The 16,597-nt window shown below is 32.6% G+C and overlaps 1 protein-coding gene across 7 annotated transcripts in view; it reads right to left on the bottom strand.

Moving 5' to 3' along the window:
• Window positions 1–778: 778 nt before the first annotated feature.
• Window positions 779–16,597, bottom strand: part of Vha100-1 (V-type ATPase subunit a family protein Vha100-1) — a 30,703-nt gene continuing 14,884 nt past the window's right edge. For 4 of the 7 annotated variants that reach the window (XM_076394641.1, XM_076394637.1, XM_076394640.1 and 1 more), the window contains 11 exons: window positions 9,576–9,702; window positions 6,869–7,045; window positions 6,604–6,816; window positions 6,037–6,327; window positions 3,648–3,849; window positions 3,444–3,591; window positions 2,097–2,218; window positions 1,804–2,039; window positions 1,518–1,746; window positions 1,287–1,458; window positions 779–1,230 (listed from right to left, as the gene is read on the bottom strand). In XM_076394641.1, coding sequence (XP_076250756.1) covers window positions 1,128–1,230; window positions 1,287–1,458; window positions 1,518–1,746; window positions 1,804–2,039; window positions 2,097–2,218; window positions 3,444–3,591; window positions 3,648–3,849; window positions 6,037–6,327; window positions 6,604–6,816; window positions 6,869–7,045; window positions 9,576–9,702 — 2,020 coding nt within the window. In that variant the 3' untranslated portion in view covers window positions 779–1,127. Of the gene's footprint in view, window positions 1,231–1,286; window positions 1,459–1,517; window positions 1,747–1,803; window positions 2,040–2,096; window positions 2,219–3,443; window positions 3,592–3,647; window positions 3,850–6,036; window positions 6,328–6,603; window positions 6,817–6,868; window positions 7,046–9,575; window positions 9,703–10,122; window positions 10,165–14,995; window positions 15,088–16,597 lie in introns of all 7 variants that reach the window. The other 3 variants (XM_076394636.1, XM_076394638.1, XM_076394639.1) reach the window with 3 other exon arrangements.

Here is a 16,597-nt window from a genome sequence, read left to right as displayed (position 1 = left end):
AACAGTTTTATAAATCTTTAATAGTGGCTATTAGTAATAAATATGATTGTTGTGTAGAACATCTTAAAATATTTTGATTTTTATTGAATTTCTCCAGCCATAACTTTTGACATTTTATTTAAGAAGTAAAATTTGAAGTGACATATTTTGCTTGTACTTGTACTTTTATCACATTCATAACTTGACTTAGTCATTTCTTATTTTATCTATTAAATCAATAAATAAACTAAATACAGATTAAAATCTCTGTATACTGAACAATTATATAATTAATTAAATAGACATCAATTATATTATATCAGTATGTTTTGCAGTTCCCAGAAAATTGAAAACACTTCAAGAAAATTTCCAAAGAACAGTTTCCTTTGCGATGAGAATACATCCATGTAATGGTCAAATATTCGTAAAAGTTTATAGCAAGAAAAAATAATTTATAGTTAAAAACACCGTATTACACGGAAGTCTTTACTAATGAACAGTTTCAAATTCAATGAAAAACATTTTTGTATTAGTAGTTATCTCATCTAAAAATAATGTAAAAAAATAAAACTGGCAAAGGATTGCCCCCAAAAAAATACAAATAAGAGCTGTTTATTCTTTTTTCAATTGCTTCATTAAAATTATTTTATATTAGCAATATATATTTTAAAATATATCATGATTATTTCTTATTTCATAACGAAACATAACTAAGTGAATTATCGACGAATTTCAACCAATTGGGTGATCACTATACAGATAATCTCTCTATCTATATAGGAAAGAAAACTACAATGTATATGCGTTAAACATTTATATAGTACATGTTTTTCAGAAGTATTACACTATGGATTATAAAGATCATTATGCACAGTGAACACTAATATTTTCAATAAGCTACTTGCAATCTTTTCAAGGATGCCATTCAGGCGCTTAATTTAAATACTATAAATAACAATTAAGAATTAAAATTATGATTAGTTACTGTTTATAATATACAGCTCGTATGCTGTATGTGAACTACAATACAAAAGATTATGTCATTCTGAAATAACATGTAAAAAATAAAAAAGTCCAATATTACTCTAATCGTAAATGTTTGATCATTTAATTAACTCCTAAAATAAAAGTGTACCTGATTTAACAGTTTATTCCTCCTTGCTTTGGGAGGCTGAATCGAGAATTAATTCAAATGAGAAAGGTTGGAATGCGTATCCGTTTCCAGAGTAGAATTTGGTACAAAATTCAACCCTAAAAAAAGTAAGTATCGAATCAAAGGTTATTATGCTGAAAAAATCATCACTTACCAGTGCAGACGGAGAGTATGCAAGAAAGCAGATAAACCTTCCATAAGGACTAGAATAGAAACAGTTAGAGAGGCCCAAATGGTAAAGATTATATATAAAGCAATGCCTCCAGACCATCCATCTACTGTTAAACCCTTATTCAAAACCATACTCCATAACACTTCTGAGAGTTCTGGAAATAAAATCAAAATATTAACCAACAGATATTCAGTATATGATGTGTATACTTACGAGAGTGAGCTAAAGAAAGCGCCCACAAACGAAGATATGATGCTGTGTGGGAGACAGATCCCAACACATATTCAATGGTGTGAATACCTTGGTGGATAAAAATTTCACTCATAGGTTCTTCATCATGACCACCTCCATGCGCGGCAGGTGGTGGTTGAGATGTATTGTTATGCATTGGTTGTTCAGCATCACCATTTTCAGTAGCTGAATTCAATTGATTATGGGTTACCTAAAAATACAGCATATAAATTAAAATGTATGTTGATTGAATATGTCTTAAGCTTACGGAATATTGATTGGCAGCCTTCCTGCTTCTCATAATCATGATGGGTTTGGCTAACAGGATCCAGGGGATACAGATGAAAGCGCACGTTAGCAAAAACTTTTGTATAGCATCCTGACCAGCATACATATTTGGAGTTTCGCATTCCTTTACATATGGCGTATCTTTGCTAAGAACCATGTTAATGAATGTTATCAGCACAGAGGGTGCACAACTGGAGCCCCGGGTTTTATCATCAACTAGAATTTCAGGAAATCATTAATAAGTACTTATGAAAATGTACTCTTAAACCTTACAATTCGCGTAGTACTTGATCCATTTAATGAACATGAGAATTACCATGTAGAAAAACAGGAATACCAAGAAAATTACTTGAGGGATAAATTCGCATATGATGCCCAGTTTATTTTTGAAGTATCTGGAAATATTATTAATAGATAGTACAACAATATTAGTTAAATAAGTTTTGTTTTATATACAACGTTAACGTTAACAAAGAAAACGCGGTTTTTTTTATTCAAAATTGGCTTTATTATTCATCAACACTACTCAGAATAATCAACACGTTCTTGTTTTTGGTCAACAGTGAGCAAACACGGCACTTACTTTGAACATAGCTTTCTCACAGTCAAACGTTCATGCGATATAAAACCAAGTTCTTTTGATATCTTTACGATGTTAGCCAACTCATGCAACTTCACTTTTTGATCATTCAGAACGATTTTGTGAATTTTTTGATGTTTTCTGGTGTTACCATGTTATTTGGACGTCCACTGCGTTCTACATCATCAGTGTCTCTACGACTATATAAGTCAGCATGACGTTTTATTTTTGTTTTTGATAGAGCGGACTCCTGGATAACACTTTTCAACACTTTTTTTGACATAACAAATGCTTTCATGCAGTCACTTTTAGCACAATAATTAACAAAATTATGAGTAGAATATCATGAAATTTTAACAGCTTTCTTCTAAAAGTTAGTACTAACTGAAAAAGCCGCGAAGGCAATAAAATTAGCGCCATATATGTGTTAGGCCCAGGACTTTCAGTCCATGTGTTGCTTTTCTCCGCCACTCTTCTAAAAGTGCCATGGCAACTTACACGATTGAACAGTACGTCTGGCAAACAATTCGTTGAAAACTTATTATTAGAATGAGCGATTGTTAGGATCCAGTTTTGGGTGAATTGAATGCATGCCATTTGGAATTACGCCAAACTACATCCATAAAAAGTTATTTAGTGCGGATTTTCAACCGGCAGTGCCACCTTAAATGCTGAGCGTTAGGCTATGTCTCACATAGTGGATGCCATGGATATTCTGCATGACTAATTTAAGGCTATGGTTACCTTTTGAAGAGATGACGCGATTTGCTTAAAGCCAACATAAGCCAAGTCGTCGTTCAAAATCAGACATGATCGTGCGATCTATGCGATAGAATTATTAAAAACTGGATGGCTTGGATTTGCGCCACTTTGAACATCTGGGACAGTTTTTTTCGTTCATTCAATATAAACCGACCCTTATTGAAAAATCCTATATTTTTTTAAATAAATTACTATAATAAATGATTATAGGGTGTATAAAAATAGCTATACTGTTAGAGTATCTACTACTACTACCACTGTTAGAATATCATACTTACAAGTTGTTGAACAGGCTAATAGCAACACCAAACAACATATGAGTTACTCCTAAAATGATCGAAATTTTCATTTTAAAGGAATTGTGGAAAATAATTTTATTTTTTGCCAACTGCCATACTGGATCCATTCCGAAGGGATACGGATATCCTAAAATTGGAGGATTACACTAATGTCATTTTATAATAGTTGATGTGAAATAATACCTATATAATCTGATTTAGCTGGATCTAACATGTAAGGTTCCTTGAGATTTTCAACGAAACTTTTGTTTAGATTAACTGCCCAACTCGTTCCAAATACATTAAGTGATTTGCCAAAAACGTCATTGTATATTAAGCCAGTATACATTGAAAAGAGACCCATAAGCAATATGATGTAACGTCCGCCAAAGAATATATTCCATATCTAAAATAAACGTCAATAGCATGAATATTTATATATTTTATGAATTCATATATATAACAGGTCAATTGAAAAGTCCCCGGCCTACCATAGTAAAACACATTTTTTTGGTAAAATTAGTTTTTTTTATTCAACATTATTCCCTTCAAGGGTGATGCCGTTTCTTTTGTGTTTCTTTGTGTCTGAATATTTTAATCATAGAATTATCATTTAATTGGTCTGTTCCTGAGCTTCCAAACTTGCAGATATGTATTTGATTTCCAATGAATTATTTCCATACCATTGGGTTGGTTTTATGAAGCTATATGAATCCACTAAAACGTTCTTAGTTAAATGGTCACCACTCCGGTGCGAATCACTTATTCTTTCAAGTCTACTATCATCTTACATGTACATTAATCAATGGTCCTTGGGTCCAAGTATTTTTTTAGCTTTCCATATGTTTAGATCTCAAGTACTATATGCAATATCTGTTCTAACTATCTAAAAGTACACAAAACTACATATTAATCTCCTATACGGTACGCTTTTAATTATTTATTCGTTTTGTGGATGATAGAATTAACTTCTGTCGGTGTTGCTCTTCTCTTGCTTTCTTCCACGGTAAATTTCTTGACCAGTTGTTGAATGATGCGTTGATTTTTGATGAATCTGTATCCTTCTTATGTCTTTACTATTTTTATTCCAAGAAAGCGTTCTAATTCTGTTATTTTTCTAATTTTAAATTCTTTATAACTTTTATGAACTTTATAAAATTACTTATCAGTAAGTACCGTTATCTTTTGTGCACAAGTAGTCATAATCTATCTTAAATTGTAATTTCTTCATAACTTCATTGAATCTTGTATTCCAACATTTTTGCGCATTTTTTACATATAGCTTAAACTTACTTATCTTGTTTCAATAATTAGGCCCTCTGATTTCTTAGGTCATATACATAGGTCAATTGCAAAGTCGCCGGCCTACCACTATTTTATTTGCACCTTCACTTACTATTTTTTTGGAAAAATTAGTTTTTTTTATTCAACGTAATGCCCTTCAAGCGTGATACACTGATTATAGCGACTCTTCAACTTTTCGATACCATTTTTGTAGTATTTGTCCTTTGTTTCAAAATAGGCTTCAGTTTCGCGTTTCGCAGCGAGCATTCTTTTGAGATCTGAGAACAGGCAATAGTCGCTGAGGGCCAGATCTGGAGAATACGGTGGATGAGGAAGCAATTCGAAGCCCAATTCATGGATTTTTGACACGGTGCATTGTCTTGGTGAAGCAGCACTTTCTTTTTCTTCAAATTCGACTGTTTTTCGGCGATTTCCTTCCTTTTTCAAGGTAGTCAATGAAAATTATTCCATGCGCATCCCAAAATACAGACGCCATAACCGTGTCAGTCGACTGTTGTGTTTTCTCACGCTTTGGAGCAGGTTCATCGTGTGCAGTCCACTCGGATGACTGTCGATTGGACTTCGGAGTGAAATGATGGAGTCATGTTTCATCCATTGTCACATATCGACGCAAAAACTCGGGTTTGTTGCGCTTGATCGTCTTCAAACACTGCTCCGAATCATCAACTCGTCGTTGTTTTTGGTCAAAAGTGAGCTCACACGGCACCCATTTTGCACAGAGCTTTCTCATACCCAAATATTCGTAAATGATATGATGTACACGTTCAGTTGATATCTTTAGAGTGTCTGCTATATCATTTAATTTCAATTTACGGTCATTCAAAATCATTTTGTGGATTTTTTAATGTTTTCGTAACAACCTCTTTTGGGCGTCCACTGCGTTCACCGTATTCGGTGCTCATTTGACCATGTCTAAACTTAGCATATCAATCCTTGATGGTTGATTTTCCTGGGAGAGTGTCCGGAAACTCAGCATTAAGCCAAGTTTTTGATTCAAGTGTATTTTTTCCCTTCAAAAAGCAATATTTTACCAACGCGCGAAATTCCTTTTTATGCATTTTAAGTCACATTCACAAAAGTTGCTTCATTCAAAATGCTATAATTCACAAACTAATAATCCGATAGGCGTCAAATTTATACACGCATCTTTTGAGGGTTAGGACTAACTAAAAACATATGGATTTAATTCTAGTAGCGTCATCTATGTGTCAGGCCGGGGACTTTTTAATTGACCTGTTATAGGTAAAACGAAATATACTTTATAACAACAAATATAAAGTGTACATACCTCATTATCGGATTTTTTCGCTGCTAACGGTTTTTCTTTTAAAACCATCCAGGCGGCAAAGATTGTCATCAGGGAACCGTGTCCGAGATCGCCAAACATGATAGCGAAAAGGAATGGGAAAGTGATAATGGTATATGGCGTGGGATTCATCTCCCTATAGGAAGCAATGCCATAAGAATCATATAATACTTGGAAAGCAGATGTGAATTTATTAGTGTGGTTGTAAGTAGGAGGGTCTTCAGGGGTGTCCATGCGATTCAGGATTGGTGGGACAGAACTACCGCTTCTCTCCTGAAATGATTTACAAGATTATATTTTATTTTAGTAAAGTTCTAACTTAATCCGAAAATAATTTAGAATATAGTGTTTTCTAATTTAATATTCTAGTAAATTGCAATAATATAGACAATTTTATTGAATTTTTTTTCGAATAATTTTATATAGACAAATTAGTTCATATGGGAATGATCCAATCTTTTTGTAGCTCTCGATATGATATTTTGGACTAACTTATTTAAAAATCATTTTTGATTCCAATTTTTATTCTCACAATAATTGCATACTTACTGTGCCTCTTCGTAAAGCCAACTGGATATTCTCAAGGTCTAACACAGGGACCCAGCATTCAGCAATCAAACATTTTTGAGTGACGTCCAAGTTGAATAGATTCAAAGTGTGATAAATGGCTTTGATTTTTCGCACTTTAACAAACCAATTTTTGATATTCTTTGCAGCTGCTACTAGCACTCTATGTCTGTGATCTTGAGTTTGTCCCAAAACCTAAACATAATACATTTACATTTCTGTTAAAGATAATTTAGTTCCTGCATACAGTGTTAAGATCTTCTATACGTGTCATAACGCCCATTGCCATTTCTCTGCGGTCCGTAGGAGCTTCAGGGCAGGGGTATAGGGTAGCTCTGAAACCTTCACAAATTTTCTTTACTCTAGTTTTGAGTTGGTCACCTTGGAAGAAGATAATAAACACCGATTTGTATACTTGATCTCCCTAAAAAAATAGTTAATACATTAATAAATTTACGAAATTTCATTAATCTTATATGGCAAGTAACTTGAAAATAGGCAAATTATTGCAATATTGATAAATGTTTTAATATATTAGTCAAGGTATATTCTTACCATTATATAGACATATTAGGTGTTGGAATTAATTCGTAGTGTTTTAAAAAATATTAAAACTTTTCCCATTAATAGCTACTATATTTCCAAATTTTTCACATAAAAAGGGATACATAATTTTAGTTTTATTTTTAATTTTTGAGAATTAGAATGAGCCATTTAGTGTCAAATTCAGTTTCTAAAAATGTAAAATTCGTCCAAGCGGTTTTTTTCTTCTTATTCTACCTTAATTAAAAATTGATAAAATGCTGTCAGATGCGTTGGAATATGTAACGGAAACAATATATAAAAATCATAATAATGGTAAATAAGTAAAATACTTTAGAGAGGTAAGTTTTGGTACTGCTAAATATTAAGTTGCTGCAATTTTATTGTAAATATTTTTTAGCATGTTGCAGCTGCACTTAACATTAATACGAGGGTGGTTCAAATATGATGGAGACAAACGCTGTAGATGGCGCACATGTATGCTTTGAAGGTCGTGGCTTGAGTATGTTATAGATGGGATCCTTACGAACAGTTTGGCATAGTTTTCCTTGGGAGTGCATGTTTCACGCGCGTGCTACGACCATGAGTGAACGTCAAGTGCCGACCACCGTAGCGCAACGCATTGTCATTTGTTTTTTAGTGTGGGAAGGCGTTAAAAAGACGGATATTTTTCTGCGTTTGTGAAATCAGTTCGGTACTGAGTATAGTTGTCGTGTTTAAATGGGCCAATGCATTCAAGGATGGCCCCGAGCAGAATAACTCATTTTGGAGGACCATAGGATGAATGTTCGAGACATTTCGGCTGAACTCGGCATTAGTATTGGTAGTGTAGAGTAACATAATAACGGCGCGATGGGTTCCTAAAATGCAAAAATTTAGGCAATTGAAACTTTCTTGACGCGATACGAGGCGGAGGGGGACGGTTTTCTAACGCGAATCTTCACTACAGACGAGGCATGGGTACACTATTACACTCTGGAAAGCAAGATGTCGTCTAAAGAGTGGAGGAAGAAGGAGGAAGGGGCGCCAGCCAAAGCCAAGACAACCACGTCCGCGGGTAACGTTCTGTGTATAGTGTTCTGGGACCGGCGGGGTGTGTTGTCCGTCGATTTCCTGCGCACCCAACGTACCACTAATGCTGCATACTACTCTAACCTTCTGAAAACACACTTGAAACCTGCTTATTGCTCAAAACGGAGGTGCATTCCAGCAAGAAATGCGATTCTTTTCCAGGATAACGCGCATCTCACGCTCAATATATATCGGATACAATATCAGAATTAGGGTGAAAGGTACTGAAACACCTCCCCTACAATCCGGGTGTATCACCCTGCGACTACCACACGTTTGGACCACTGAAAGAAGCCCTCGGAGGTCAAAGAATCAATACCGACGACGAGGTAGAGAGTTCGTGCATGGTTGTCCGAGTTGCCCAAAGAATTCTTCGATGCCGGCATCAAAAAACTTCCGGAAAGATGAACAAAATGCGTAACTAGTGAGGGGAAATACCTAGAAAAACTACATATTTGTAATTTTTTTCAATAGTAAATAATTGGTATTTTCAACTTGTCTCAAGACAACAAAAGTTGATGGAAAAAGGTTAGTTAGGATAACTATCAGTCATTGTTATGGACAATGCACCATACAAGAACTATTTGGATATGCGGGATAAACATTACCTATAATAACACCTGGGTGGCTCATTAAACACCAGAAGAAGTTGACAAATTGTGTGTTGGCGGAATTATGATCAAGTGTTAGATGTATTGAAAATTAACAGTTTAGTTATTGACTTGAACAGTGACTCAGAAAGTTACAGTGATTACAGAAACTTTCGGAATGTGGGATTATGATCCAATGTTGACAATGACCAATCAAAGGTGATGAGAGTGGAAACAATTAAAGGTGTGTATATAGTTAATATAGGATAACTGTAGAACCTTTTATTGTAGAGTATAAAACAAGTGTGTAATTGTTGAAAATATACATGAACATTTTGTTAGAATGTATGTGGAGTGATTAGTACTAACTCTCTAGGAGTTACCACTACATAAAAAATGTGCCTGGAACTCTACCTTATAGATGGAGTGGAAAAATTAACTTACAAACTATTGTGATTGTATAATTAACTGTAGTTTTTTCGTCTTTCAATAATATTTTCACTAGATGTACCATAATGTTAAAATAAATTGTATTTGATAACATTTTTGTCCCATTATTTTATTTACATATATAAAGTCAAATTTGATGGGGCAACATTGCGACGTGTTGACGCCATAATTTTTCATGACGTGCATTGGCTGTTTTATTGGAAGAACTATATGTGCAAAACGTTATTAATTATTTCCAACACTTAATAGATTAATTTAAAGTTTAAAAGAGTGAGATCAACTTTGAAATCAAAGACTTACCGTTGATGGATCCTCTAAGGGTGTTTCGATTTCGGCTTGTCGCAAGAATACGTTGCCTCTACATGCCCTCCACAGCATACGTTCGAATGCCGGTATTCTCTCCCGAAGAATGACGCCAGCGACAAAGCTACATTTTTTGAAATATCAAATTTATTCTACGATTCTAACATCGTCCATATACAAAAATAAATAGCCAATAAACAAATTCGAAATTGTTATATTGCAAGAAAAAATATCGTGTGCAATCCGAATCAAAATGTTAATTTGTGTCAAGCAAACATCCAATTTAGTCACCAAAATACGTATAAGGAGCGGAAATACAGAAGAGTCTTACCACATATTAAATAATTTTGATATCCCAATATATTTTTTCTTTTCGGTTAGGTATTTCGAGCCAATCGGTTTAGATTTCTAAAGCCAAATAAAGCGGAAAGCGTTCTACTACAACTAAGAGATAAATACGTAGCGGCATAAGCAGAAAAGGCAAAACTATTCCCACATATTTTTTTTTTTACTTAAATATACATAAAAATTGAGTTCTACTGACCATGGATAGTACTCCTCCGGGTCATAATGCTTCTCGGGAAAACTGTCTCAAGTAAAAGTAAAATTTTAATTTGTTTTCTTGTATAGACAAGTTGAAGAATGGGTTAGTCAATACATAATGGCGTTTTTGTTGCTTGCCCATTTTCTCAATTTAACTACACATTTTAACGACAAAATTTTGAAACGTGAAACACCTTGTACTAAAATTCATGCATTTATTTTGGATTATTATTACTTAGAAATGATCGTCCAGTTCAGTTATTTAACAGTGATTTTTAGTACAGAGAAAATATAGTTGTTGTGGTGTTACTACAAAAATAAGAATATTTAGTAAGCCCATACACTGAAAATAATACAGAGTGTCCATCGAGAAGGTTAGTCATATTCCTACAGTGTTAACTTTCTAAAATAGTGAATGGATGGAATGGAGCCCGTTTTATTGAATATAAAACGAACTCTGCACTCAATAAATCGTCTCCTTTTTCAACGAAAGATAGTATGTTTGTTGCAGATTTACGGAATTCTCCACAATATCCAGTCACTTTTGGAATTCCTAACCTGACAATTACATTTCAATTCTTGCAACATTAACTTAATACAAGCATTAAAGGAAAATCATTACCTTTTAAGAAAAATTTGATCTGACAGAATGTTGGTTAGATGGTAGTCCTAGGAATAGACTAAATGACGTAATATTCAGTAACTAGGGAGGCAGAAAAATGTCGATAGTTTTAATATTGAATATCGAGCTGTGAATCCCAAATACTCGGGTTGTAATTTTTTTTAAGAAAATATTAATATTAAATCCTAGGGTTCTTGTATAATAATTCTCTGGAAAACTAGGGCTGTTGCAAAGAAATATCGAGGTTCTCCTACGCGTTTGACATCCATATCAATAACGACGCCTATTCTTAGACTACAAGAAAATAAACAGGATGTAGCATGTGATTGGCTCGTTATGCGCATGCACATTTCGACAATCTACATCTGTGTTTATTATATGCCAATTATGTGACTTTTTTTTACTTACTTATTAGTTGTAAACATTTGGTAAATTAAAATTAAAATTAAAATGACAAAAAAACATACTATTTTCAAAAACCAAATATTAAGGTAATACGTCAATGCTATTACTTCGACATCCAAATATATAATATTTGACATTAACTTTATTTTATATTTTTCATTTTACCAACATTATTTTAAGTTGTTTAATGAATAAATAACACATAAGCAAATTTAAGAAACACAATAGGTATTAAAACAAAACGAAATTAAAAAAGTTCGATTCTACTTTGAGTTAAGTTTTTCAATTTTGAATTCCATTACTTGTCCTAAAATATTAATAATTGTAATCGCATTATGATAAATTACATCCCAAAGAACAGTTTAAATAATACCGTCAAGAATATCGTTAACTAAATATAGTCCTCCACAAAATATAACACATGGGCTGAAAAGTCCCGGGTCTAACATATAGATGGCGCAAGTTTTATTGCATTCACCGCTTTTTCAGATAGTACTAACATTCAAAAAAAAAAGCTGTTAAAATTTCATGATAATCTACTTATAAGTTTTAGTTATTGTACTAAGAGCGACACTACTCTTGTTATTTTCAAAACAATGGATCAAAAACAATTTCGTGCTTTAGTTTTACCATTCTTCTTGATGAGAAAATACCGTTCAAGCGAAGCAATGGCTTGAAAACTGTTATAAGGACTCCGCTCCATCAAAACGTCCATCCTCCATAACCACAATAAAACGTTGGTTTGCTGACTTCGAATGCGGCCGTAGAGATACCGATGATGCAGAACGCAGTGGATGTCTAAATGCCTATTTTGAGGCAAAAGATAAATCGTTCTACAAAAGTGGCATTGAAATGTTAGAGCGGCGCTGGAATGGTTGTACGGCTCTTGATGGAAATTATGTTGATGAATAACGGCAATTTTAAACACAAAAAAATGCGTTTTCTTTGTGACGCCAGGTACTTTTCAGCCCATGTGTTATAACACTTTGAACAATAAAAAAAAGTCATACATAACTAAACTAAAAGATTACTCATTTTATTTAAGTGCGTATGCGCACAATTGGGCTATCATATACTACTTCTTGTTTTTTTCGCTGTAGTGCAGATATTAGTCTGCAACTAATCAAAAAGAAATACAAAGTGTTTTTGGTGAGGGTGGATGAAAACAAAACATAATAATTTTCCCATACTTTCCCACTGGACAGACTTTATAAAATACAAGCAATAATTAACTTAACAGTAGCATTTTGAAAGTTAGTTTATACACTGTTTTTTCCAAGTTAAAAATCATTGTTAATTTAAAATGGAAAACGACAGACACATTTTATAATAATAATCACGTAAAAAATAGAAATTGTTATTAAGCAAAAGCAAAATGTTTTGTATTGCTTTTTTTACACTATTTATAAAAAAAATTAAATAATACAGTGATATAAAATGTATTAATGGTTGAGTAACAGGCCAAAATGCACAAAGATTTTAGTAGCGATAAGTTCACTTATTTTTAAATGCGTTAGAAAATGGCCAAGTCAACATTTTAATGGCACTATTGTGAAGATATGTGTGTTAAAACTTGAAAGATGAATCACCAAAGAAGTAAAACAATGGTTACTTCTCTGGCTTAGGTGTATTACTGAGTGAATATTAATGACGTAATATGTGTGTAATAAATTATCGCATAAAGTGATTCATATGTCCCATTTTAGTTGATACAAAATAATATTTCGGGTTGTTTATATCCAAATATATTAAAATATTAAACCAGATCTATAATAAAAAAAAGAAACAATTATAATATGGTTCAATGAATTAATGCACTTGTCATAAACAACTTCAAAATTGCACGATAATACTTCGTGCGAAATCCCGTTTTGATTGATGGGAGGATATCACAAGTAGTTTTTATAATATTGAAACATATGAAGCAAATGGTTGAGATTAAAAAAATACACAAATATATGTATGTACAAAAGAAATTGATCGAGTAATAAAATCTATTAGTCAGTTATTGTAATTAAATTACTTCATATTTATCTAATTAAACGTACCTAATATCAAAAACGTCTTATAATGATTCTTATGATCATTTAGTTTGGCTTCTAATTAATTTAATATTTTACATGAGTTTATTAGAATAAGACATTTTTGAAAGCGGCAAACCCATTAATGCTGTTTTTAATCTAATTCTTCTTAAATAAAAATGTTCTTCAATTTTCTACAAACCTAGTCAGGATGTTAGATCATATCAATAAATTTTTTATACATGTCAAATTATATATTGGATAATTTTTATTAAAGAGAAAGGATGAGAATGCCTAAGTAGTTGCTTTTCACTTACTAATGATTAAAAAAAGTTATGTGTTGAAGGATATGGGAATCGAATATCCAGCCTTACATACTAGTAAACGAATATTTCAGCACTTTTATAATAAAACTGAAGATTTAAATGTTATCTCACGGTTAAGTTACGATTATTGAGGATAGAAAAATTATAAATTAGCTGAAGTTTTCGTAACAATCATTTTCTGCTTCCATAGTTTAAAAGCTCCTTCAACTGTTTTTAGAACTGCCTAAAAATAAAGACCAAACAATCTTTGATCTTCATTTTTGGATTCGAAAAAGTCAAACGCCAGAAATCAAATATTGCCAAATCTTGTAAATGGGCAACATCTTTTATAACTCTAATTTGTTTTCTGTTAATTGCTGAAGAGTTACAGTTGTCACAGTGCTTTCATGGTGTAAGATAATTTCCTTTACTGAATATAGTAGGTCAGTGGCGAATTTACACATTTGTCGCCAATAGGTTGTTGAAATTTTGCCACCTTTACTGACCCAGAATGCATCCAGTCGTACCCAGCCCGGTTATCGGTGTGACTGGGATTATTTTCCTTGTCGGATTTTGCATTTTTTCTTTTTGGACAATCACAATTGTAAATGCTCACAAACATAAATTTCCGACCATGACCCAGCAGGATTCGAACCCGCGATTGTTGCAAGACAACACAGTCGCTTTAACCACTGCGCCAACCAAGCCGGCATAAAGTTTCTTAGCAAACCATAAAAGGGTCTGTCTTTTAAAAACATAAAAATTATGAGTTACAAACTTGACTTGTGCGTATTAACTTGCGAGATTCAATATTTAACTACACTTTATCATGGCATAATAAAGTATTGTAATAATTGAATTGTGTTTCTTCACCATCTTAATTCAATATTTTAGGCTTAACAGAATATCAGGACGTTCAGTTTCATTCCTTATACCACCTATAAGCCATCGAAGCTTTCCTCAAATTCAAACGGGCTCATTCCTTTTTCACCCATGGAATCATAGCAAATTAATATCGGGAAGTCACCCCGTGAAACTTTTTTATAACAAATGCTTATTTATTGATTTCTCAAGCACTATCCACCCGACCGTGACAAACGAAGATAAGGATAGGTAAAAGACTGCATTATTTAATAAACAAGTTCCGCATAGTTAACTAGATTTTTCTTTCCTCAATAATTATAGTTTAATCTATATACAGATTCACAAGTTATATTTTTGTTAGCGTTTGTATTGATACATGTCCATTATAAATAGTACTGAATGAGAAAAAGGCATGTCCTTCCGTTTGGATGTGTCACTGTTATTTGCAGAACGACCTTATCGGATTCATTATAAGACGTTTCGAATCACATCACAACTAATACTAATCCCACGCCTGTGACCCTGATTAGTTCAAAATGGTACTGATAAATAAAAAAGGAAAGGGTACAAAATCAGTATGAAATGGTGTATTTATGTTTCTGACGTTTCCTCGACCGATTCGTTTTCGTTTCCATCATGGTGCTGGTTTATACGTACCCTAGTTGGACAGGACCACTTTGCCTAGCGATAGAGTCTTCGTTAATCAGAGCTCTGGTCATAGACTCAGTGGGATTAGTGCCCCCCTCGTGCTGCTCAACAACACAACACATTAGCAAACCCATGTTTCGCGCAACCACACGCATATATATATATATATATATATATATATATATATATATATATATATATATATATATATATATATATATATATCTTAAGTTTGGATTTTAAGACAGGATGTCAAAGATCACATCTAATGAAATTGTTAAGATATCATTAAAATACTATGCTGAGAAAGAAAAGTGCCAAAATAAAATGGAGGTAAAACATTTCAGATGTCCATTATCAAAATCATATACATTTCATAGCATTATTTCTTAAATGTTGAATGTTTTTTTAAAAGTTTAAGTAATTTTTGGAAAGATAATTTCATACATGAACATGTTACAAAAAATTAAAAATTTTTGTGTAAAACAAGTCACGAGAAATTGTGTTTTTATGCTGAATGTAGGGATACCAATATATCGATATTTTTTCAAAAAATTTAATTATATTTCTTAAATATTATAAAACATCATTTAATTATCTATTATAATCGTATCTTGGTATTTAAAGGTCTGCTATTTTTCGGTACTTAATTGCAATAGGGTTTATTAAATATATCCATATATATTGCAAAAAAATATCGATATTTTCTTTAATTTTTAAATTATATCGAAATATCGATATTTTTCTGGTCAACACCCCTAGATCAATGTATACTCAATAATATAAGAAAGGAAGAAGAATAGCCAAACGCTTTAAAATTATCAATTTCTGTTTCTTGTATTTAGAACGGTTATTACCAAACTTAAGATGTTGACGTTGCTAGACCTGTCACAAAACCCACACAGTATTTTAAGATATAAAATAATTTTATTTTTTTGGAACAAAATTTGACCTGCCCACAATAATGCAAGTGTTACGTAAAATAGCGATTCGGACATGACCTTTGACATTTGTCTCGTTGATCGGCCGACTGTATTTGTTTTTCTGAATAATCGGAAATTAAAGTCATCCATCAGTTTGCTGTTTTATCAAATTAAGTAAATCCGTCGTTAAGGTGACGTTATCGACTTTATTAATAGCATCAAATTAATTTTTGTAAATAAATTACTACAACAGTTATATGTTACTTCCAAGAATAAGATATACCAGAAAACATGTATAGAAATACGGTTCCGTCTAAATACTTCATGTTTTAAACGTGTTAATAGTATTATATGTTTTACTCCATTTTATAGTTTTACGAAATTTTAATCAGTTTTTGAACTAATTTAAGACAGAGTCTTGATTAGGCCAACATTTGGATAAAAGTAGATACATGGATTTTATTTAATAACGTAAAAATATTGCTCCATTTCAAAAATTATCTATTAGGATTAATTTTTTGAATGCCGAATTCAAGTATTTGCATTTATTAAGAAAATTAACAATAAATATCACAGCAATGACAGTATCATGTAAGGATAAATTTTACCATTCTCTTTCTTCAAGCTTTCACTTAGTAGTCTGACTGGGAAACGGTATTTTATACAAGGCACATTCTCAACCACACTC

The sequence above is a fragment of the Rhynchophorus ferrugineus genome, unplaced genomic scaffold (assembly GCF_030347505.1).
Source record: "Rhynchophorus ferrugineus isolate W39M unplaced genomic scaffold, kcgeb_rfMv2 rfM2, whole genome shotgun sequence".
Classification (NCBI taxonomy): domain Eukaryota; kingdom Metazoa; phylum Arthropoda; class Insecta; order Coleoptera; family Curculionidae; genus Rhynchophorus; species Rhynchophorus ferrugineus.
The sequence above is the reverse complement of the archived record's forward strand: the minus strand, read 5'-3'. Positions and strand labels throughout refer to the sequence as shown.